The 25589-nt window shown below is 39.9% G+C and overlaps 1 protein-coding gene across 9 annotated transcripts in view; it reads left to right on the forward strand.

Moving 5' to 3' along the window:
* The window catches only part of pacsin1b (protein kinase C and casein kinase substrate in neurons 1b), a 370145-nt gene that overhangs the window by 238851 nt on the left and 105705 nt on the right, over positions 1 to 25589 (forward strand). For 3 of the 9 annotated variants that reach the window (XM_073030297.1, XM_073030305.1, XM_073030308.1), the window contains exon 2: positions 446 to 618. The exons of 5 other annotated variants lie outside the window; for them this stretch is intronic. In XM_073030297.1, coding sequence (XP_072886398.1) covers positions 529 to 618 — 90 coding nt within the window. In that variant the 5' untranslated portion in view covers positions 446 to 528. Of the gene's footprint in view, positions 1 to 445; positions 619 to 22215; positions 22312 to 25589 lie in introns of all 9 variants that reach the window. One more of the 9 variants, XM_073030304.1, reaches the window with a different exon arrangement.

Below are 25589 nucleotides of genomic sequence, written 5' to 3' on the forward strand. Positions count from 1 at the left end.
TTTAAAAAAATAAAGGGTAAAGTATTTGGAATGGGTGATGTCCTTAAAATGTAACTCCCCGTTCTTAAAGTGCGACCTTTTCTGGGGTGTTGCTTAACAATTTGCAACACGGGATTAACGTGTCTGAGTGTGGGGGCTCGCTGCCGGTAGGGTTAGGGATTCTTTTCCACACTCGTTCCTGTTTCCCCAGAAGGCGGGTTCGATCATCTTTAGGAGAACCCAGAGAGTTGTGGTTCTGATTTGTTTTCAGTCCTGCATCCCACATCCACCTGTCTCAGCAATGATGAGGCCTATTCTGCAACCTCTAATAATATGCAGCAGGGTGCAGATAAAGCGTTGAACCCTACAACACCTTTGTCTTTTATGGACAAGTGCCATATTTGGTGTCACAGGAAGTGGCAGTGGTCGATTACAAATACTAATTTATTTTATTTCTACTTCCCAGATCTTTGCACACTACAAACTCTCCGTGGATTTACCCCAGACTCACTCCTTTATCACCATTGATCTGCCTTCCCTGAGTTAATTATGAGTGAGGAGTCTTCATCAAGTTTTTTCAATCCTGTCTCTAAACATTTTAACCAGGGACTGAGTGAAATAGTAGCCAAAACAATAAGGGCAAGTATTCAAAAACCAAAATTGCAGTTAATCACATTGACACTGAACTAAGTTCTATAAGGAGTAACACAATCAATTTTTCTTCTAATATTAGTTCCTATCTTTAAAACAAAAGTGAAAGAAATTAAAACACAAAGTAAATAATGTCATCTTGCCTGTAATTGAAAAAGGCAAGGAGTAAATTGAAGCAAATTAATTGATTGCATCATTTACTGGTAATAGATGTTCTGAACTATAAAGGTTGATAAAGAGTTAAAGTGGATTAAATTATGGAAAGTAGATAATCCGTATGGGATAATTTCGGTCTGTCTGTCTAAATGGATCAATACAAATATAAATGACTGACTGTACTGTGGTGAATTTTAAAACATTTAATCTTATTACAGATTGAATTAATGGTCCACCATTATGAAACTATTAAAATACAAATCGATACAAAGGGTTATTAATATTCAGATTATGATTTGAGTTGCTGATTAAGACCATAAGATATAGGAGCAGAATGGGGCCATTCATCCCATCAAGGTTGCCCTGCCATTTCATCACAGCTAATCTATTTTTCCTCTCAGTCCCAATCTCCTGCCTGCCCTCCCATCACCCCACCCCCCTCAGTAGCCCTGATCAATCAAGAATCTATCAACCTCTGCCTTAAATATACAAAAGAAACAGCTGCTTCTGACAAAGAATTCCATGCATTCATCACTCTATGCCTAAAGAAATTCCTCCTCATCTCTGTTCTAAAAGGATGTCCCACTATTTTGAGGCTGTGTCCTCTGGTCTTTGACTCTCCTAACATTGGAAACATCCTCTCCACATCCATTCAATTAAGGCCTTTCACCATTCGATAGATTTCAATGAGGTCACCTGTCGTTCTTCTCCATTCCAATGAATACAGGCTCAGAGCCACTAAACACTCCACTCTTAATATGACAAGTCATTCAATTCTGGAACCTCATTTGAACCGTCTCCAGTTTCAGCACATCCTTTCTAAGATAAGGGGCCCAGAACAGCTCACAATACTCCAAGTGAGGCCTCATCAGTGCCTTATAAAGCCTCAACATTACATCCTTGAACTGGATGGAATTACGAAGGAAGAATAAGTGTTGGTGTATGGAGGAGAAAAAAAAATCACCAAAGAAATTGACGAATTTGACTTAGACTCAATATACTTAAATATTCAAAAACTCCTTAAATTGTTCTTCTCCAATGGGGAAAATGTTTTCTCTTTACTGGGTGTTGGCTAAAGATTAGGGGAAAACTTAAGGAATCTTCTAAATAGGGTTGTGCAAAGGTCTATGTAAAAACCCTAGATTTGATATGTGACATTACACAAAAATAATAATTAGGACTGTATTTCTCTGCAAGGTGGTTTATATAGCCACTTCAATTAACCTCCAAAAATACCCATTTTTAAGACTGAAGCTCTTTGGACTTTAAAGGTTAAATCTAAATCCCATGTCGATCTCAAATTAACAAGTGAAGTATAATCTTTCAGTGCTCTTCCCAAGGACAAACAGCATATCCAAATAACATTTCATCCTGACATTTTCCCTTTTCATGTTGCATGACTATGTGTCTTCTAATCCTGTTTATGGATTTTTTATTAAATGGTAATATTTCTCTGCTCATTTATTCTCCAACATTTGGGAGAGTGGATGAACTGCCTCCTTCATGTTTGTAGCCAGAGATCACCTTGAGGTGGCTGTAGCAAGCAGTATATTATTACATCAAACAAAATGGCCATTTCTCCATGGGTCCTTAAAATCACAAGGTTACCTTTCAGGTAAGATTCTCTGGATGTTTTTTTTCCAAACGTGGAATGCACAACACTTGTGTATCCATATTTGTGTTATCCTACTGCAGTTAAGGTTTCCATTGTTCCTCCATATTTCAGGATGGATATTACATCTGTAGTGTAAGAGAGAAAGGGCATACTTGAACACATAACGTTAGAAATTTAAATTGATTAATGAAAGATTCCAAATGCTTAATCCTCATGAGCAAACCTCTGATTATGTCTTTTAAAGTGTATTCATTTTCTCTTTGTTATTTTGAAGGAATTTAAAGGTTTATACCTCATTTTAAACCAGGGTGAGCTGATCCATCCTTACAAAATTAAATAAAGAATTAATACCACCACAGGAGACAGAAGTATGTCCCCTACTGAATCATCTGTAACAGATGGTGTTAAAAGTAGACGGAGAACAGGGAAAAAATCTTTTCTGTGAAGGCAGGTGATGAATTTAGTCTGCACTTGATAATTTTTCATTTTTGGTTTCATTTTCCTGTGTTGATATTAGTATTAATGAAATTAGCAGAAAAAATAAATTGAATCCCAAAGACTATGTTTAATGTTAAACCAGGTGCCCATTACTAGTGCATTGACAGTCTTCAGCAATGAGCTGTTATGAAAGTTTATTAATTTTTTTGACAACGTCACTCCTGCCATCAGCACATGAAAGGTTAAATTTTTGAGCTTGAAGTATGTCTGGAGAGTGATCTAGTTGAGGTGTGGGAAGTAATAGAGTCACTTTTTACATACTGAAATAAAGAATCTTTGTCGTCACTACCTCCTCCCATAGATGCTGTCTGGCCTGCTAGGTTCTGCCAGCATTTTGTGTTTTTATTTATTTCCAGCATCTGCAGATTCACTCGTGTAATCTTAAAGGGATGTACTCTTTAAAATACTCTTCAAGGATTTGAACAAAAAAACACATTTAAGGCATGTAAGCCTTCCTCAAAAGACTGATGGATTAATTGAATCTTCAAAACTGAAGTTAACTGATGTCTTTCAGGTAGTGGTAGCAAAAGATGCAGATTTTAGACAGGAGAATGATATTTAGGTACCTCTAGCTCTGATCAAACAAAACAAGCTGCTCTGTTGTATTTGCTGATTATGACAATTTTAACATCAGTGATGCACATTAGGTGCATCTGGAGGCTGAGCAGCTTTGATATTGTAATTGCATTGCCTAGAGGTATGGCTGCATATTAAGTCTTTGGTATTGTTCAGGAAATTAAGTTCAATTTAAATCTATTCAGCAAAGAAATGAAAGTTAAGTATCCTTCATTCTACATTTACCTGAATGTTCCCTGGAAAATTTCCTACTTGTTAATCTATGAGCCCATACTTCCCCAGAGTAGGTCTGCGGTTGGCAAATTGAACAAACCTGATCGTGGTGCCCTATGGATATAGGACATTGCTCAACGAAATGCTTTGACAGCCACTAAGCCGTGCCCAGATATAATTACCATCAAAGTCTGCGGATATCTGAATGTCTGTGGGTGTCTCTGACAATTTCAAACTTTCAAACTCTCAAAATAAAATGTTTAATGTTTAAATATTAATATGATTGAATAATTAAAATGCTTACAATGAAAATAATTGAAAGCAAGTTGTTGATAGGAATGCAGTGGCAAGATCTCTCAGGGAGCTCAGAACTTCAGCATTTGGGCTTTGCTCGCATGGTTGTGTCAAACCTCACGGTGGGAAAATGTGGGCCAATGGGTTTTTGTAAAATTAATGTGTTCTGTAAATCTGAATTGGACGGAAAACATGAACAAACTCACTGAAATGAATCCACAGAGGTTTGGATTTTTCTTAAATTTGGTTCAGAAATCTATGAATTATAAACTAGAGATTTTCATTCAGATTAACTTTAAATATTTAGCTACTGTAATATAACATGAGGGTAAAGTATTGCATATTGAGATTCAGACTGAGAAACGGGGAGAGGTTGCAGTTTTACCAGAATCAGTGCCAGAACTTTTGCTGCAAATGCCACAACAAAGACTGAATGTGAAGGAAGTTGTGTCAGCATAGTTTGGAGAAAGTTTATATCTTCTGGCTGTCATGGAGAAGAGCAGGATGATGTAGATTGACGTGTAAATAATAGAAAATGTTTTGATACTTGCTGTGTGCTAAGGTGGAGGAGTCCTGATAAAATAACAACCATGATACAGAGTAAGATGGAGTGTTGTTTTGTTTTTCAGAGCCTACTTGCATAACTTGCTGTGAGTTGAGTCAGTGGTGACCATTAAGGAATGACTTTAATGGGTAGACAGACAAGAGCTTTATTGAAGGAGTACCAGAGAGGAAGCCTAGGCAGCCAACAACTATTCAATCAAAGGTACTGAAGAGGACAGAAACTGTTTTCTGAAACTTCAAAAATTTATGGATGGTTTGCAGGGATCAAAGAAGATGGTAATGAGGAAATGATGCATCAAAGTTGAACTAAGGACTGTGGTGATGAGCTTGAAGATTTTTGAAATTTGTAGCAAGTACCATGAAGTTGCTTTGAAATGCAGTGAGCCTTAGCAAGAATGATAACGGAGAATGTTGAACTGGCAGCCTGGACAGCACTATTGAGAATGTAATTTATGAAGTATGCAAGTACAAGGCCAGGAAGGAGCATTAAAACAGGTGAACTTCAAAGTAATAAAGATATGGGTTGGAATCTAGAAACAGCAGGAAAGAGGCAGATAAATGCAGTAGTATTTCTAAAGTAGATAAAAGATAATAAAAAATGTGGAGCAGGTTGAAGTGGTGACAAATGTAATGAGGTAACGGACTTTGACATGAATGATGTTGCCAGTTTAAAAATGGGATTATCCTGTGTTTTGACTGTAGTTTAGATTGAGTTTTGAAGTTGTTACTCTGTTAAAGATCATGTATTTCATAGACTCCTGGTGAGGCCCTAAATGGCGACTCTTTATTCTTCTTCATAGACCCGAGTTACTGCTACATTTTGTGTGTGTTGCTCTGGATTTCCAGCATCTGTAGAATCTCTTGTGCTAATGTATATAATAGATTATAGGTATTCTTCTTCTAATTATGAATTCAACTTCTTTTCAGCTTGATACACTTTATTGAAACAAGCATATCACATCTGAGAAATAGAAAATAAAAAGTAACTAGCATGGTGGTTGCTGTTTCTATTAGACCAGGGACTGTATGGCATTTGGAATAGTCTATACTAGTTCTCTCAAAATCTCGTGGTACTAAACTTCAGATGGCATCTAATATTTTAGCCCCAACTGTAGTATTATGTGGAACGGCCCAGAGATTTGTTTGCCATTTTCTCTGGTCAAGGTGATGATTTTTGTATTCTTGACTATTTGAATTTCTCTGGATGTCACATACTGCATTTTGTGAGTATCACTTACATGCATAGTCCTTCATTTCTGTTCTTTGCTTCGGCTTTTTGCCCTCTGTACAGCAGGCAATTTCTAAATCTGAGCAGTACAAATTGATCAGCAGTTCTGGAGCTTTTTTTTAAAGGAAAACAATTCAAAACACAAATATTTTGTTACATTTAAGCAAAGAAGCTATTGCAGCTTTTATATTTAATATGTTTTGAAAATTAGTGTTTCTGTCAATGTGCCATGTTAGGAATGCGATTTTTTTTTTCCCCTTTTTAGTTTATTGTCATCACTCAGTTTGCCTGATTTATCTATCTTTTCCTGCTATAATTTGCATGTATCCACCATTTTTAATCAGAAAACATACTGTAAGATTGATACCTAGTGTATAAATAAAACAAATGCGAGGTCTCATACAATTTAACACTGAACTTAAAGTATTTACAGTTGTTCATTTGTAAAGTGGAAGAGCCACTAACCTGAAAATGATCCCTTTGTTTTCACAATATCTACATCTCCACCAAGCCACCTAATTACTGAACTGCATCCAGATGTTCCACCTCGTTACCCTAGTACATTTTCCAAAAACCTAGATCTGTCAGACGTGATAACACCATTATAAAACTACTGCCTAATCGTGATAGATTTTTTGGTGTGTCCTTTTCTGACATTCTTAATGATTCCAGAGCTTTCCTGAGAAACTGTGCCATGCAAAATTCCAGGACTATTCTAGAATCTAAGATGTATTGGACCTACTGGCACTGTAGCCACCCCCAGAGGTTTGGGTTGCAAAGTAGCTGATCTGCTTTATCTACTTTAATGTTATTACTTTTAAGTTCTTCACTCCCACTAAACTATTGATATCCTACGAATTTGGATATCTACTTTGCAACATTTACTATTAACACAGATGCAGAATATTGTTTAATATCTTCCCCCCTCAATTTTCCCACCTCTGTTCTTGTTATTTTTTATTGTTTCTTGTAGAATCTTTTAATGTTTCCTGCTGAGTTATTCAGTTTACCCCTTTCAATTTCTGGTCATCTTCACTGGTTTCAAAAATCATTCCAATCCACGAACTCTTCTTTCAGGCTTGTTATTCTTTTCAGTAAAAATTTAAGCCTGTTCTTTTATTTTTGCTTTCTCTGAGCTTCTTGAGCACATCAGGGAATAGATATCCAAAGTGTTTTTAATATTCAAATTAGCATGAATGTTTATTGAAAATTGTGAAATATTTCTTTTACCAAACCTTTAGCCTAATTTCCCCATCCACTTCATTTAATTTGGTGGAGCTGAATCATATGATATTTATTTTTGCTTGTTAAGATGATGTGGACAGGAAGATTGATAAACTGAGCCGTGATTACTTGCCCTTATTCTAAATTGGGACTGCAAGATTAGAGGGAATTATTTAATATAGAGAAGTGTTGGTTGAAGATTCATAGTCTAGCAGCCCTCTAGCTTTGCAGGATATGGTATAATTTTCTACATTTTCAGGTCTTTTGTACAAATGCATGAAACATGAACAATCTGTAATCTCTAAAGAATTGTGAATTTTTTGAATAATAATATTAATCTTGTATATTAACCTTGCACAAATTGATGGAAAATTTGAAGTAGTTAATACAAAGTAGTTAATATTTCTTATTGTTGGGTTGAAAACAATCAAATCTTATACTATAAAGACATGCAAAGTAATATTTTGCACCTTGCCTGGTTTCTTCCATAATTTTCCCTTTTTGAACTCATGCCTATTTTCAACCAGTTTCTTTCGCATGTTAAGTTAACGCTGATATTTTGAGAATTTTGTGGTAGACAAGGCTAAATATAATGTTGAAGTGATGTTATGAACCTGCTCTTCGGTTGAGAGAAATTCAAGTGTAATCAATTCGGATGATGTTCATTCAGTTCCTAATGAGTATGTACATCATTCAGAGGCCCACAAAAGGACCTTGAATGATATGATGTGAAGTTGGGAGGGTCGTACTGGTCAGGTTGATCATGAGCCGAACCTATTCAGGATTGGATGTAACTCCTGTACTGATGCAGAATTTTGATCCAAAGTGTAAACAATTCCTCCCTCTCCAAATACCCATAGACACTGCTTGACCTGCCACATCTAGCAGATTGTTTAATCCACCAGACTGTGATCCTTTATGTCGCCTTTAGGTAAAACCCTTTTGTCTACTCAAGAACAGGAATGTAACAGTAGCTTTCAAGCAGGCGTTCTTTGGGAGAGACAACAAGCAAATTATCTTTTCAAAATGTCAAATGCCACAGTGATACAAAATAACTTTTTGAAGTTTTGTTAGGCAAAGCAACAGGACTATGCAATGTAACGAAGGCCACGTGGGTATCATGACCACCAGCATAGATTAGATAGATAGATAGATAGATACTTTATTCATCCCCATGGGGAAATTCAACTTTTTTTTTCCAATGTCCCATACACTTGTTGTAGCAAAACTAATTACATACAATACTTAACTCAGTAAAAAATATGATATGCATCTAAATCACTATCTCAAAAAGCATTAATAATAGCTTTTAAAAAGTTCTTAAGTCCTGGCGGTTGAATTGTAAAGCCTAATGGCATTGGGGAGTATTGACCTCTTCATCCTGTCTGAGGAGCATTGCATCGATAGTAACCTGTCGCTGAAACTGCTTCTCTGTCTCTGGATGGTGCTATGTAGAGGATGTTCAGAATTTTCCATAATTGACCGTAGCCTACTCAGCGCCCTTCGCTCAGCTACCAATGTTAAACTCTCCAGTACTTTGCCCACTACAGAGCCCGCCTTCCTTACCAGCTTATTAAGACGTGAGGCGTCCCTCTTCTTAATGCTTCCTCCCCAACACGCCACCACGAAGAAGAGGGCGCTCTCCACAACTGACCTATAGAACATCTTCAGCATCTCACTACAGACATTGAATGACGCCAACCTTCTAAGGAAGTACAGTCGACTCTGTGCCTTCCTGCACAAGGCATCTGTGTTGGCAGTCCAGTCTAGCTTCTCGTCTAACTGTACTCCCAGATACTTGTAGGTCTTAACCTGCTCCACACATTCTCCATTAATGATCACTGGCTCCATATGAGGCCTAGATCTCCTAAAGTCCACCACCATCTCCTTGGTCTTGGTGATATTGAGACGCAGGTAGTTTGAGTTGCACCATATCACAAAGTCCTGTATCAGTTTCCTATACTCCTCCTCCTGTCCATTCCTGACACACCCCACTATGGCCGTGTCATCAGCGAACTTCTGCACATGGCAGGACTCCGAGTTATATTGGAAGTCAGATGTGTACAGGGTGAACAGGACCGGAGAGAGTACGGTTCCCTGCGGCGCTCCTGTGCTGCTGACCACCGTGTCAGACCTACAGTCTCCCAACCGCACGTACTGAGGTCTATCTGTCAAGTAGTCCACTATCCAATCCACCATGTGAGAGTCTACTCCCATCTCCGTTAGTTTGTGCCTTAAGATCTTGGGCTGGATGGTGTTAAAGGCACTAGAGAAGTCAAGGAATGTAATCCTCACAGCACAACTGACCCCATCTAGGTGAAAGAGTGATTTGTGCAGCAAATACATGATAGCATCCTCCACTCCCACCTTCTCCTTATACGCAAACTGAAGAGGATCCTGGGCGTGCCTGGTTTGTGGCCTCAGATTCTGTATTATCAGCCGCTCCATGGTCTTCATCACGTGCGACGTCAAGGCAACAGGTCTGAAGTCATTCAACTCCTTTGGTTGTGGTTTCTTCAGTACCGGGACAATACAGGATGTTTTCCACTGTCTGGGTACTCTTCTCTGCTCCAGGCTCATGTTGAAGATGCGCTGTAGTGGTTCTCCCAGCTCAGTCGCACAGGCCCTCAGTACTCGTGGGGAAACTCCATCCGGTCCAGCCGCCTTGCTGGTACAGATCTTCCTCAGTTGACCTCAGAATCAGAATAATTCAAGCTAATAACTTTAGAGTTGTCAATTTAGTTTAAATGAATATTGTGGATTTTGTGGCTTACCAAGAGAATAAAAGGTCAACTGGAAGAACAAAACATACAAAATAGGGGCAGTAGTAGGTAATCTGGCCCCTCAAGCCTGCTCTGCTAATCAGTAAGAGCATGAGCTGGACGAGGGCTAATCTCCACCTACCTGCCTTTTCCCTGTAACCTTTAGTTCCCCTGATATGCAAAAATCTAATTGTCGTAAGTATATTTAATAAGGTAGCCTGTACTGCTTCCTTGGGCAGAGAATTCTACCGAGTCACTGCTGTCTGGGGAAAGACAGTTCCCCATCATCACCTTAAATCTACTCCCTTGAATCTTGAGGCTGATTTCTAGTTCTGGAAAATAAATGGTGAATGAGAGGGATACTACTAAAATCTAGATCAATGTAACTTGTAGAACTTGCAAAAAGTTGTGTAGAACTACAGCAAGTTAGATGTTATCCACGAAGGAACATGAGGCAAATGTCAGTTTTTGAAAAGTGCCCAATTCCTGAAAAGGAGAATTGAATTTTGTAAGATCCATTTGACTCGTGGCTTTCTCCAGTAATGTGGAATTGGTCATCTAATGCCAACTTGTAAGTAAAACACTTACTCTATTTGCTTTATTAATATATGTTGATTTATATATAAAAAAACAACAAGTGCAGAGGAAGGGTTTGACAGAATTCAAGTTTGATGTTGGAATGATAATTTATAATCCAGCCAGTTGTGGTATCAGGATACTTGGACAGTCAGTGTGTTACAATGGCTACAGGATTTTATTGAATTTAACTGACAGTAGCCTGCCAAAGATTTGTGAATAGGTAATTAAACACATGTGACAAATGAAGTTATTCTAGTTTCAGTGTGGCTGAACACAAGGATGATAAATTGTAAGCATTTACTTGTAGAACCCTGAAAGGCTTAAATACATTTGTTTAGTGAAGCATAATTTTGAAAATCTCAGGCAGCAGTATTTCCTAGTGGAAGCCCCTTAATTTGATCAAGTTACAAATTTAATATTATAAATGTTTTTGTAGTGTTGGCTTAAAAGCAAGTCCTGAAAAAGAAATAGATTGTAAAATATATATTTCTATTCCCAGTCCAGACAAAGGGTCTTGATCCAAAATGTTTATTCCTTCCCATAGATGCTGCCTGGCCTGCTATGTTCCTCCAGCATTTTATGTTTTATTCTGGACTTCTAGCATCTACAGAATCTCTTGTGTATAAAATTATAAATGTTTAGCTTTAATGTATAAGCAGTAGCAAGGGAGGAAGAGATAACTGTTCTAAGTTAAGATTCGTGCTTCAAATGTTGAGCAATTTCAGTAAAAGAATCTCTTGGTTAATTGTATTCCTTTCATTATTTTTAATAAGTCTACAGGAAATGATGGTTCTGATCCTAACTTGTCCTACTACGCTCTTCATTTTTATAGCATTAATATGTGTGGATCTACTGTATAACATCCAGGTATTAATAGGCTGGTTAGTGTTTTTCTTTTGGTCAATGCGTGAAGTACCTTTGCAAGCTATAAAGTGGTGGGTAGTGCAAAAAGGTGTTTCTAAATCAGTAATTGCAGAATGTTTCAGAGGAGGTGGAGGGACAGACTTTTTGTGGCAATACAATTAGATCGCATCAACAGGTAATGACTGTTTAATGGGGTATTTTTGTTGAAGCCGGCTGACAGTATTTTCAGTGTGCTGTATCTTTCACTGCCTTTCTGAATGAGATGTTAACTCCAGACTTTAGATAAATTGATCTTTTTTTAAAAAAAGATAATCTAGTCATAATCTCTGCGATCTGTGAGTCCTCATCTCACACAGAATCGTGTTTCCTCCCATTCATTGACCTCAAAGATAATTGACTTGTAAATCCATCCTTGGAATAAAATTCTAGAATGCAATCCTAGAATGCAAAATTCTATCCTTTTGAAGTAAACTCCTGAGAATTATTTAAATTCGGATTCCCTTTCACTTGCAATTTTAATATTTTTATGGAGAAATACAGAAGTTTTCTCATCTATTTGCTTTATATTTTCTGCAATTGATTGGGCAGTGGTTGAAAAAATTACACTTGTGCCTCCTGGCTTGGTGAAAAATTTTCAATCTGCCATTGTTCGGTTTACATTGGCCTCAGACGCTTGTCTCTAATCACTGCAAATTGAATTGCCTAACCACTCAGGAGCTGTGTGACCACAGAAAAATCGGTGGCAGATGTGAGAGGTTGTTTTCTTAAATGCACTTTGCCATCAAACTCTTAGAAAATAATTTCTGTTTGTAATATGTTGCATGTTGGCTATTCAACTGGACTTGAAGAAAATTGTGCTGTTTGTGCAGTGAAATGGGAGTGAGCATCAATGAAAGGATGCTTTCTCCGTCCAGTATTAATGTACATGAACAGCAGTAAGTCGTGACAGAAATTTGGTTTGATTGCTATGAAAGACAAGCCATTGCCACCTCAATCATCGTACCCTTGCTTGATTTATTGAGAAGTATATAGCACTGCAGCACAGATCTTTTTGATGGCAGAATTGCCAGCCTGTGCATTTGGTAGATATGTTTATTGCGATTGTCACTTTTATTTCCTTAAGATCATTATCTCAGATATTTAAATCATAGCCTGTCCTTCTGCACTGAAACATCAACAATTGAGAGAAATAAAGATTTTTCTAGATATTTTTAACTTGAAGCTCCAGCTTAATCGGAGGTCTTCACAGAGTGGCAACAGAAGAATGTTTTAATTTTGTAATATTGTAGAACCAGTAGTAATGAATAATCTATTCTCTGCTTCCTTCCCTGAAGCAACCCTTCAGTGTTGCCAGTGACTTCTTTCACCTCAGTTCTGTGGGTTCTGAGTGGCTCATGAGGCCAGTGTGGAACCTGCGGGCTCTGTAGCCAATGGGCAGGAGGTGATTGACGGTAGGCAGACGGGTACTTTGTGTGGTAATGTGCTCTCTCCACCATTTACATTCAGGGTCTCTCAGCTCCAAACAAATGGACTTGAGGTTTCTTGTGCACCCTCGCCACTTTGAGCAGTATTGGACCAGGGATTACCACGAGTCAGTGGTGTTGGACTTGCCTCTATCCATGTGGTGATATCTTACCATACACAAGTAAATAATAATGTGTGTCCTTTAGGAATATGTGGGCATATGAGCAGTGTTGCCGATGCGCCCAGGTCAGTAGCACAGTTAGACCCCTGATGCTGGGGAGGTGGGCCATGAAGGGTCAGTGATATTAGTTTGTTTATCCTGCATCACCCCTGTGCATTGAGATGCCTACTGCTGGCGGACCATAACTCCGAAGCCTGCAAGGACGGTAGGAAATACTGCTGCCTATTAGACCATCCATTTGAGGTTTCGATCTTATTCTCTCAAACACTGAGAGATGGTGCTGGTGGTAGTGACTCATTGGATGCTGCACCCTGCAGCCGTGCCCGTTGCTGTTATTATAATCATTCTATGCTTTAAAATCGAAATTCTGTCTAAGAATTGCTGATAGTGTTCACTTCCTCAGTAACCACAACACTTTATCCTGTATTCTGGTATTGTTCTACCTTGCACTGCCTCAATGAATTGTGTAATTAATTGACCTGAATGGACGAATGGTATACAAGGCAAGTTTAACTGTATCTTGTCTTTTGGCTGGGCACATTACAGTCTACAGGACCCCACTCGACATACTATCTGCCTATTCCTTTCATTCATATTCAGCTCTGCTGGTTATGCCCCACTATACAACATTATACAGACCATGTGTAGCACATTAGAGGCTTAGTCAGATCATAACTGCCTCTAAGCAGCCACGGTATTTCACCCAATCAGAGAATTCCCTTTGTAACATCCATTGCCCTCCCCACATCTCCACTGGCTAGACTAGCTTGTTCCTTCCTTGTTCTCGGGAAAGGTTTCAGGCCTGATTAACTCTTTCTCTTTCCACTGATGCTGCCTGACCTGAGATTTTCCAAAACTTTATTTATTTCACTTTTTCAACTCGGGTAGTGGATCAAAAAGAACACAGGGACTTAGAAATAAAGCTGAGAAGCAGGACCTCCAGGGTAATAATCACGGGATTGATGTCTGTGCCACGCAACAGTGGGGATAGGAATAGAATGAGGTGGCAGATAAATGCGTGACTGAAGGATTGGAGTAGGGGGCAGGGATTCAGGTTTCTAGATAATTGAGACCTTTTCTGGGGCAGGTGGGACCTGTGCAAAAGGGAGGGGTTGCACTTGAATCTGATGGGGACCAATATTCTTGCAGGCAGGTTTACTAGAGCTGTTGGGAGTGGTTTTAAACTACTATGGCAGGGGGATGGGAACCAGGATGATAGAGCTGAGGATGGTCCAGCAGGTTTGCAAGTGAATGATGGATGTAACGTGAATGTAAGGAAGGAGAAGCCAATGACAATTGCAGACAGAGCAAAGAGTTAGATTGTGCCACAGAGGCAAAATCCAAAAGAGCCAAAGAATACAGGACTGAAGTTGCTGTATTTAATTGCGCATAGCATTCAGAATAAGGTGGGCGAACCTTATTATTAGGGAGCCTAATGAGAAGGAGGGAGTGATCATAATATGATTGAATTCATACTGCACTTTGAGAGAGAGAGAGAGACGCTTAAGTTCACATGTACCAGTCTCACAATGGAATAAAGGGAATTACAGAGGCATGAGAGAGGAGCTGGCCCAGGTGGATTGGAGGAGGATACAGATGGGGATGATGGCAGAGCACAGATGGCTGAAGTTTCTGGGGATAGTTCAACAAGGCACAGGATAGATATGTCCCACAGATGTAGTTATCAAATGGCAAGGGTAGGCAACCGTAGCTGACCAAAGGAAGTTAAGGACTGCATAAAAGCCAAGGAAAGGACATATAATGTAGCAAAAGTGGTGGGAAGTTGGATGATTGGGATCTAACAAAGGCAACTGAAAAAGCTACAAGAAGGGAAAAGATGAAATTTGAGGGCAAACTCATCAATAACGTAAAGCAGGATACCAAAAGATTTTTTTCAGTTAAACAGAGTAAAAAGGGAGGTGAGAGTTGATATTGAACCACTGGAAAATGATGCTGGTGAAGTAATAATGGGAGACAAAGAAATGGCCGCCGATTATCCGTTTCACTGTGGAAGACACCAGCAGTGTTCCAGAGGTCCGTGAGTGTCAGGGAGCAGGAGTGAGTGCCATTGCTATTACAAGGGAAAACATGCCAGGCAAACTGAAAGGTCTTAAGGTGGATAAATCATCTGGGCCAGATGGACGACATCCCAGAGTACTGAGAAAGGTTGCTGAAGAGATAACGGATGCATTGGTCATGATCTTTCAAGAATCATGATTCTGGCATGGTCCCTGAGGACTGGAAGGTTGCAAATGTTACTCCACTTTTTAAGAAGGGAGGAAGGCAAAAGAAAGGAAATTATAGGCCGGTTAGCCTGACCTCAGTGATTAGGAAAGTGTTGGAGTCTATTATTAAGGATGAGGTTTTGTGGTACTTGGAGACTAATGATGAAATATCTCAAAGTCAGTGTGGTTTCTGTCAAGGGAAATCTTGCTGGACAAGTATAACCATATAACAATTACAGCACGGAAACAAGCCATCTCGGCCCTTCTAGTCCGTGCCGAACACTTACTCTCACCTAGTCCCACTGACCTGCACTCAGCCCATAACCCTCCATTCCTTTCCTGTTCATATACCTATCCAATTTTACTTTAAATGACAATACCAAAACTGCCTCTACCACTTCTACTGGAAGCTCGTTCCACACAGCTACCATTCTCTGAGTAAAGAAGTTCCCCTCGTGTTACCCTTAAACTTTTGCCCCCTAACTCTCAACTCATGTCCTCTTGTTTGAATCTCCCCTACTCTCAATGGGAAAAAGCCTATCCACATGAGATACCACCTTCTGGGAACTATGCACCATTATTCCTAGATCATTCTGTTCTACTGCATTCCTCAATGCCCTACCATTTACCATGTATGTCCTATTTTGATTAGTCCTACCAAAATGTAGCACCTCACACTTATCAGCATTAAACTCCATCTGCCATCTTTCAGCCCACTCTTCTAACTGGCCTAAATCTCTCTGCAAGCTTTGAAAACCTACTTCATTATCCACAACGCCACCTATCTTAATATCATCTGCATACTTACTAATCCAATTTACCACCCCATCATCCAGATCATTAATGTATATGACAAACAACATTGGACCCAGTACAGATCCCTGAGGCACACCACTAGTCACCGGCCTCCAACCTGACAAGCAGTTATCCACCACTACTCTCTGGCATCTCCCATCCAGCCACTGTTGAATCCATTTTACTACTTCAATAATAATACTTAACGATTGAATCTTCCTAACTAACCTTCCGTGTGGAACCTTGTCAAAGGCCTTACTGAAGTCCATATAGACAACATCCACTGCTTTACCCTCGTCAACTTTCCTAGTAACCTCTTCAAAAAATTCAATGATTTGTCAAACATGACCTTCCACACACAAATCCATGTTGACTGTTCCTAATCAGACCATGTCTATCCAGATAATTATATATACCATCTCTAAGAATACTTTCCATTAATTTACCCACCACTGATGCTAGTGCCCTTTTTAAACAATTGAACCACATGAGAAATTCACCAATCCTCCGGCACCATCCCCGTTTCTAATGACATTTGAAATATTTCTGTCAGAGTCCCTGCTATTTCTACACTAACTTCCCTCAAGGTCCTAGGGATTATCCTGTCAGGACCTGGAGACTTATCCACTTTTATATTCTTTAAAAGTGCCAGTATTTCCTCTTCTTTAATCATCATAGTTTCCAGAACTTCCCTACTTGTTTCCCTTACCTTACACAATTCAATATCCTTCTCCTTCGTGAATACCGATGAAAAGAAATTGTTCAAAATCTCTCCCATCTCTTTTGGCTCCACACATTGCTGTCCACTCTGATTCTCTAAGGGACCAATTTTATCCCTCACTATCCTTTTGCAATTAATATAACTGTAGAAACCCTTTGGATTTATTTTCACCTTACTTGCCAAAGCAACCTCTTATCATCTTTTAGCTTTTCTAATTTCTTTTTACATTCTTTATATTCCTCAAGCACCTCATTTACTCCATGCTACCTATATTTATTGTAGATCTCTCTCTTTTTCTGAACTGTTTCCAATATCCCTTGAAAACCATGGCTCTCTCAAACTTTTAACCTTTCCTTTCAACCTAACAAGAACATAAAGATTCTGTTCCCTCAAAATGTCACCTTTAAATGACCTCCATTTCTCTATTACATCCTTCCCATAAAACAAATCGTCCCAATCCACTCCTTCTAAATCCTTTCGCATCTCCTCAAAGTTAGCCTTTCTCCAATCAAAAATCTCAATCCTGGGTCCAGACCTATCCTTCTCCATAATTATATTGAAACTAATAGCATTGTGATCACTGGACCCGAAGTGCTCCCCAACACATATCTCTGTCACCTGACCTATTTCATTCCCTAACAGGAGATCCAACACTGCCCCTTCTCTAGTTGGTACCTCTATGTGTTGCTGCAAAAAACTATCCTGCACACATTTTACAAACTCCAAACCATCCAGCCCTTTTACAGATTGGGCTTCCCAGTCTAAGTGTAGAAAATTAAAATCTTCCATAATCACAACCTTGTGCTTACTACAAATATCTGCTATGTCCTTACAAATGTGCTCCTCAAATTCTCGCTCCCCATTAGGTGGTCTATAATACACCCCTATAAGTGTTACTACACCTTTCCCATTCCTCAATTCCACCCAAATAGCCTCCTTAGATGAGCCCTCTAATCTATCCTGCCAGAGCACCGCTGTAACATTTTCTCTGACAAGCAACGCAACACCTCCCCCTCTTGTCCCTCCAATTCTATCACACCTGAAGCAACAAAATCCAGGAATATTTAGTTGCCAATCACACCCCTCCTGCAACCATGTTTCACTAATAGCTACAACATCATATTTCCAGGTATCAATCTATGCTCTAAGCTCATCCACCTTTCTTACAATGCTCCTAGCATTAAAATAAATGCATTTAAGAAATGCTCCACCTCTTCCTCTCTGTTTATCTCTGACGGTGCAAACAACTTTACTATCTTCTTTTTCTTCCTTCTCCCATACATCTGTTCCTACACTCTGGTTCCCCTCCCCCCTTGTATCTAGTTTAAATCCACTGGAGCCTCTCTGGCAAACCTACCTGCAAGAATATTTGTCCCCCTCCAGTTTAGATATAAACTGTCCCACCAGAACAGGTCCCACCTTCCCTGGAAAACTACCCAATTATCTTAAAATCTGAAGCCCTCCCTCCTGCACAATGTCTTCAGCCACGCGTTGATCTGCGCTATCTTACTATTTCTAAATCCGCCTGCACATGGCACAGGTAGTAATCCTGAGATCCTACATGGACCACAACATCTGGCTGCTCACCCTCCCTCTTGAAAATACTGAGAACTCAATCCAATATATCGTGGATCCTGGCACCAGGGATGCAACAGACCATCCGGGATTCTCGATCTCTTCCACAGAACCTCTTATCTGTCCCCCTAACTATCGAATCCCCTATCACTACTGCTCTACTCTTTTCCCTCCTTCCCTTCTGAGCTGCGGGTCTAGTCTCAGTGCCAGAGACGCAACCACTGCAACTTGTCCCTGGTAGGTCATCCCCATCAACAGTATCCAAAACAGTATACTTATTATTGATGGGAATGGCCACAGGGGTGCTCTGCTCTTTCTGTCTATTCCCCTTCCCTGTCCTGACAATCACCCAGCTACCTGAATCCTGACTCTTAGGGGTGACTATCTCCCTGTAACTCCTGTCTATTTCTGCCTCAGCCTTCCCGAATGATTCGAAGTTCATCCAGTTCCCTAATGGTTTGTTAGGAGCTGCAGCTGGGTGCACCTTTTACAAGTGTAGTCATCAGGGACAATAGTGCTCGCCATGACTTCCCACATACTGCAAACGGAGCACTCAACTGCCCTAACTGCTACCTCCATTACCTACTCCTAAGGTAATTAAATTAATTAAAGGAACTTACCCGTCCTTACCTCATTTGGAGTGAAGCTAACAATGAGGAAGTAACAAGCAGGTTGGACAAAGGAGAAGCAGTGGATGTCATTTACTTGGATTTTTAGGAGGAGTTTCATAAGATGTCACGCATGAAGCTGCTTAACAAGATAAACTCCTATGGCATTACAGGAAAGATACTGGCATGAGGGATGGCTGACAGGCAGGAGGTAGTGAGTGGGAATTAAAAGAGGTCTTTTCTGGTTGGCTGTCAGTGACTAGTAGTGTTCCTCGGGGGTCAGTATTGGGACCGCTACTTTTCACATTGTTTGTCCATGATTTGGATATGGAATTGATGGCTTTGAGGCAAGTTTGTAGATGATTCAAAGATGGGTGTTGGGGTAGGTAGATTCATGGAAGGAATGCAATTGCAGCAGGACGATCTCGTTGAAACCTTCCGAATGTTGAAAGGACCAGATAGAGTGGATGTAGAGAGGATGTTTCCTATGGTGGGGGTATCCAGAACTAGAGGTTACAGCCTCAAAGTTGAGGTGTGACCTTTTAGAATGGAGGTAAGAAGGATTTTTTTTTAGCCAGAGAGTAGTGAATCTGTGGAATGTTCTGCCACAGACTGTGGTGGAGGCCCAGTCCATTAGTATATTTAAAACAGAAGTTGATCATTTCCCAGTCAGTCAGGGCATCAAAGGAAGGCAGGTGTATGGGTTTGATGGGATCTGGGATCAGTCATGATGGCCTGAGTAGCCTAATTCTGCTCCTATGTCTTATGGTCTTGTGGATCATTCAGAGATACATGAGTAAACAGGAGAATAAGAGCAAGATTAAGCTTTCCTCACCATTTAATATGATTCTGGCCTATTTGCCCCAAGCCATGACTCCTCTTTTGTGTCAGTTCCACGTGGCCATAATTAATCAATTTTGCAGAAAATTTATCCATCTCCTCTTAAAATACCAATTGTGATCTTGTGTCCCTCCACAACCTATCTGGTAGAAGGTTTCAGAGTTACACCCTCTGCAGGAATAAATTTCTATGCACCCCTGTTTTAAATTATACACTATCCCCCTCAAATGTTGTAACTATGGCTTCTCATTTGAATTTCTCTTTGCTGGAAATGTCTCAATGCTGAGTGAATCTCTTCTTGGCTGCTAGCATATTCTTTCTTAAATAAGGAAACTAACATGTCACCAAAATCCCAGACATTACTCCAAGGTCTGGTCTTGCCAAAACCCTGTATAATTGTAACAATGCTTTCCTATTTTGTCTTAAAGTCCCTTGCGATGAAGATTAATTTACTGTTTGCCTCCTAGATGACTTGCTGTACCTGCCTACTAGACTTTGGTGATGTGTGCATCGGAGCACCTTAGCGCAGTCATTTGCAAACATTCTTCTGTTCTGCACTCAATTCACCATGTAGTTTGAGAGGAAGACGCTAAAATCAGATATATTAGTATTATAGTAGAGTAATGGGAACTACAGAGGAATGAGAGAAGAGTTGGCCAAAGTTGATTGGAAGAGGACACTAGCAGGGATGATGGCAAATCAGTAATGGCTGGAATTACTGGGAGCAATTCAGAAAGTACAGGATAGATCCATCCCAAAGAAGTAGTTATTCTAAAGGGAGGATGAGGCAACAGTGGCTGACAAGGGAAGTCAAAGACAGCATAAAGCACAAGAAAAGACAAAGTTTAGCACAAATTATTGGGAACCTGAAGCTTTTTTTTAAAAAAAAAAGCAAAACAAAAAGCAAAAAGAGAAAAGATGAAATATGAAGGTAAGTTGGTCAATAGTAGAAGAGCAAATGTTTTCTCAGATGCGTAAAGAGGGGCAAGAATGGATATCAGACTGCTAGAAAATTACTACAGAGTAAGGGGGACAGAGAAATAGTGGATAAAATTGGTAAGTATTTTGCTTCAGTCTTCACTGTGGAAGACACCAGCAGTATGCCAGAAACTTGAGTGTGTTGGAGGACAGAAGTGAGTGTAGTTATTATTACAAGGAGAAGGTGCTTGGGACGCTGAAAAATCTGAAGGTAGCTAAGTCAACTGGACCAGATGGATTATAGCCCAGACTTCTGGAAAAGGTAGTTGAAGAGATTATGGAGAAATTAATAGTGACCTTTCAAGAATCACCAGATTCTGGAATGGTGCTGGAGGACTGGAAAATCACAAATGTCACTCCACCCTTTAGGAAAGGAGAGAGGTAAAAGACAGGAAACTGTAAGCCAGTTAACCTGACTTCAGTGGTTGGAAGATATGTTATTATGGATGAAGTTTCTGGGTACTTGGAGATAAAGATGGGCAGAACTCAGAAGTCTGATGGGAAGTCTTGCCTGCCAAATCTGTTGGGTTTCTTTTAAGATAATGAGGATAGATGACAGATAAAGGAGAGTCAATGGGTGTTGTGTAATTTGCATTTTCAGAAGGCCTTTGACCTGCGCCACAGATGAGGCTGCTAGATAGATAGATAGATAGATACTTTATTCATCCCCATGGGGAAATTCAACTTTTTTCCAATGTCCCATACACTTGTTGTAGCAAAACTAATTACATACAATACTTAACTCAGTAAAGAATATGATATGCATCTAAATCACTATCTCAAAAAGCATTAATAATAGCTTTTAAAAAGTTCTTAAGTCCTGGCGGTAGAATTGTAAAGCCTAATGGCATTGGGGAGTATTGACCTCTTCATCCTGTCTGAGGAGCATTGCATCGATAGTAACCTGTCGCTGAAACTGCTTCTCTGTCTCTGGATGGTGCTATGTAGAGGATGTTCAGAGTTATCCATAATTGACCGTAGCCTACTCAGCGCCCTTCGCTCAGCTACCGATGTTAAACTCTCCAGTACTTAGCTAAACAAGCTAAGAGCCCATGGTATTACAGGAATGATGCTTGTACGGACAGAAGATTGCTGACTGGCAGGAGGCAATGAGTGTGAATAAAGCGGATCTTTTGTGGTTTGCTGCTGGTGATTTGTGGTGTTCCACAGGGGTTGCTACTGTGTCTGTTACTTTTCTCGTTATATGTTAATGATTTGGATGACAGATTTGATGGCTTTGTAGCTACGGACATGCTGACATTGAAGAGTGTCCAAAGGAAGTTCACAACAATGATCCTGGGAATGAAAGGGTTAATACCTGAGGACTGTTTGAATGGCCCTGGGTCTGTACCTGCTGCAGTTTAGAAGAATGAGAGGATCTCATTGAAAACTATGAATATTGAAAGGCCTAGATCATGTGAACATGGAGAGGGTGTTCCCTCAAGCGAGGGAGTCCATGACCAGGAGGGCACAGGTTCAGAATACAAGATCGTCCCTTTAGACTAGGGATGAGGAGGAATTTTATGTAGCCAGATGTTGTTGAATTCATTCTCACAGTGATATTGAATGCCCTGAAGCCCACAAGTTCTATGCCCTAGTTACACTCCCCATTTTCTTTTTTGCAGGAATCTCCATACATTTATGTGGAGAGTTTTGAAGGTTTGATGTAGCTGGGTACATCTTCATGAAGAAACTTAACACTGATGGGCAGATTTCAGAAGGTGATTTAGTTTAACACTGTGAGCCTGGAGTTTTGTATATATTACATTAGATTTTTGCCATGGAGTAAGCTAGTGACTAGATGAAATTTTCCAAAAATCTAGTACTCTTGGGTTAACCATTATTAACTCCAGTTTTTGTTTTGGCCCAAGAGTTAATAAATGGAATTTAAATCCAGAGCTCCTATGAATCTGGAGCTTTGAATTTGTTGTTCAACAAGTGCCATACGATGACATCTTAAAATGTCTTATTTATTAAATTCAAACATCTTTTGTGGTCCTGATGATTTCTGCCATGCCTTTCAGTGTTCCTCAGTTCTCTACTGGCTGTCTGTGCATTCATCTCTTTAGTATACTGTTGGTTATCAATCTATTGGCTAACTAAACTACTCCACTTTCACATCTTTAGCAGCACCCTGGTAATCTTGTTACCTCTTAATTTCCTGTGATGGTTTGACTTCTATTTGATTTTTTTTCTCTCTTCCATTACTGGAACCATTGAGACATTTTGCTCCTGCAAGTGAATTGTATTTGTTAGAATTAAATTAATTCATGTTTATTGTTGTCATGGTCATTGTATGAGCTGTTGGTTTGCACTGTGCTTTTGACCTTTGACACAACAGAAATGTAAAATGATAATAGCCAGGCAACCTTTGCTATTTGACAGTGCACGAGCAGAGAACTCGAAGGGTTCATTACAGGCCCTCGCATTACAAATGCCTGACCTGTGTGCAACCTGTACATTCAAATACGTACTGGGTGGCCAGGGGATGGATTTTCCGGCTGTTGCGAGGCTGCCACCTTCTACCACCTGGGAATTCTGTTTGTAGCCACGTTTCTGACTTGCAGTCTGTCTGGGTTATGAGCAGTTTACAGGAACAGAATCCTGCTATAGCTTTGAGAGGAATTTCAGACAATGTTAAAATGCTTTATAATATTTATATGTGCCTCTATAGCTTCACATATCTGCTGGATTGAATTTCTTCCTCACTTCTGCCCCACTCTCTGTCACACGTGCCTCCGTGATTTTGCTCTCCTTTTGCTCTTGATGCTCCTGGCTCCAAGTCCCTGAATCTCTTCTGAGTCTCTTTTCTCACCACTCATTCTGCCAAAAGTAAAGCTTCTTGTTGCTTCTCCTAAACATCAACTACACTTTTATTTTGTTCATTCTTCTTTGAAACGCTTGTTATGATAAGTGTTGCAGACTGCTGGTTAGTAAATCTCTAGTTAACTAACTCTGAACACATTAACATCAAACAACGCTTTGATGACTTGTTTAATTTTTAGCAGTTTACATCAGTATCTAGAATTCAATGCAGTCAATTCTCCCTGATGTAGCATTCCGAGTTCCCATTTTACAGTATCAAAGGGTTCATGTGTCTATAATTTCCCTCTCTTCATTTGTCAGCTCCCTGGAAACTTTACTTTAAAAGCTCTCATCTTTCTAAGCAACAGAGAATGGCAGTTTATTCTCCTCTCTTAATTTAACCTTTGTAGGAAGGCCTCCTTATAAATCTCTATTGCACCCTGTGTACTTCTGACGTGCCCAGATTAGCAGGAACAAGATGGTGCCAGCAAGCAATGGTGACATCCTGCAGACAGTTCATGAATCTGCTTCTACTACTAAACTGCCTGCAATTGGAGCCTGTAATTTACATTTTGATCATGGGCTGACTGGGCAATCTGGCTCTTGGGAAATCCGGCGAGCATGAGAGTGGACTGTATAGCCTAAAGGCAGAGCACGGACCCAAGATCAGGTCCATTACCCCTCACCGATTAAAGTGCCGAGCATCGTTGAAGTCGATGAGGATGAGAGTGGAAGGTGAGCAGGTGTTCAACGCCATCTGTCCGCGTTTCTCCCTCTTGTTCGCTGCTGCCGGAGAAGGGTGCAGGAATCTTTGCGCTGTAAAGTTAGAACAGTGTAGTTTGTGGCAGGGGACTCATTTTGGCAGACTCTGTAGTTCATGTTACATGTGTTTCTGGCTAATCTTCCTTTTTTTTCTGTTTTTGTGCGATTTGATGGGGTGACTCTGTGGCCTGCAGGCAACAAACAACGGCACTGAACTGAACTGAACACTCCCTCCCCGTTTCGAGGACTCTGCCCATTGATGTTTAATATTCTGTGTCATTTCCTTGCTTTCTGCTGTTTGCGCGGTTTGTTCTTTTGTTGTGCCTTTTAATGTTTTCTTTGTCCAGGTTCCATGGTGTTTCTTAGTTTCATAGCTGCCTGGGGGAGAGTGAGTCTCGGGGTTGTATACTGTATACTTTAATAATAGATGTACTTGGAATACTCCGGAAGCTACCTGACGTGGGGGCTTTGTATGGCTGTGTTGTAATATTTTTATCATCATTTATATAAAGGCTAGCTTTCACTGATTTATTTTGTTTTATTTACTTGTTCTGAATATTTTCTTTGATTACCTCGGGGAATTTCAACATGCTCGTTATTGTATAACAACCTTTTGATTTACCATCTACCCGTGTACTCCTACCTTTATATGCCAGCCTGCTTCCCTCTTCTCCCATAGATCATCAGCATCCAAAATCTTTCAATTCTCTCTGTCTGAGCCCTCCCACCATATCCTATACTGCAATAAATACCACAAACCACAATTTTGCCCAAAGATTCAGGATAAAAATGAGGCCATATCCAAGGTACAGGCCTTCACTTTGTGTACCATGCAAATGCAGAGCATGCAAAGCGCAAGGACCACATGGGGATGCAAGAGTGGGTGGTGGTGATGATGATGCTGTTAATGATTTTGTTGGTGGTGCAGGTGTTAAGACTAAGGGGACAGAGGTGACCATGGATCAATGCGTGTGAGTCAGGCAAGTGTTGACTCCTAGGAATGAGTTTCATTTCTTTAGGAATGAGTTTGCCTTCTTGAAGCCAAACTGAATGGCATCAGTATACCTTTTTGAATTTATTGTCACCAAATCAGGTTCAATTTTATTTTGTTTGTCAACTCATCATGTCTTTTGCAAATATATGAAGGTCACTGTCAATATTGCATTCAGTAGTTCTGTTTAAATTAGAGACACTACTAATATTTAGGCAGCAGCTAATCGGTTAATAAGTCTATAATTCCTTGGTCTTTCTCCCCCTCCCATCTTTACCGACCATGGGAGTGGGGAATATAGTGGTTGCATCTGCAATATTATGGACTTCTTTAAAACCTTGAAATCTAATGATTGAGTCCTTTGCATTTTTCACCCGGGTGCAATTATTGAATATGTTTTTACCAGCAGTGGTTTGATTGTACTCCATCTCTGTTTCAATA

This window comes from Hemitrygon akajei, chromosome 27 (genome assembly GCF_048418815.1).
Source record: "Hemitrygon akajei chromosome 27, sHemAka1.3, whole genome shotgun sequence".
NCBI lineage: Eukaryota > Metazoa > Chordata > Chondrichthyes > Myliobatiformes > Dasyatidae > Hemitrygon > Hemitrygon akajei.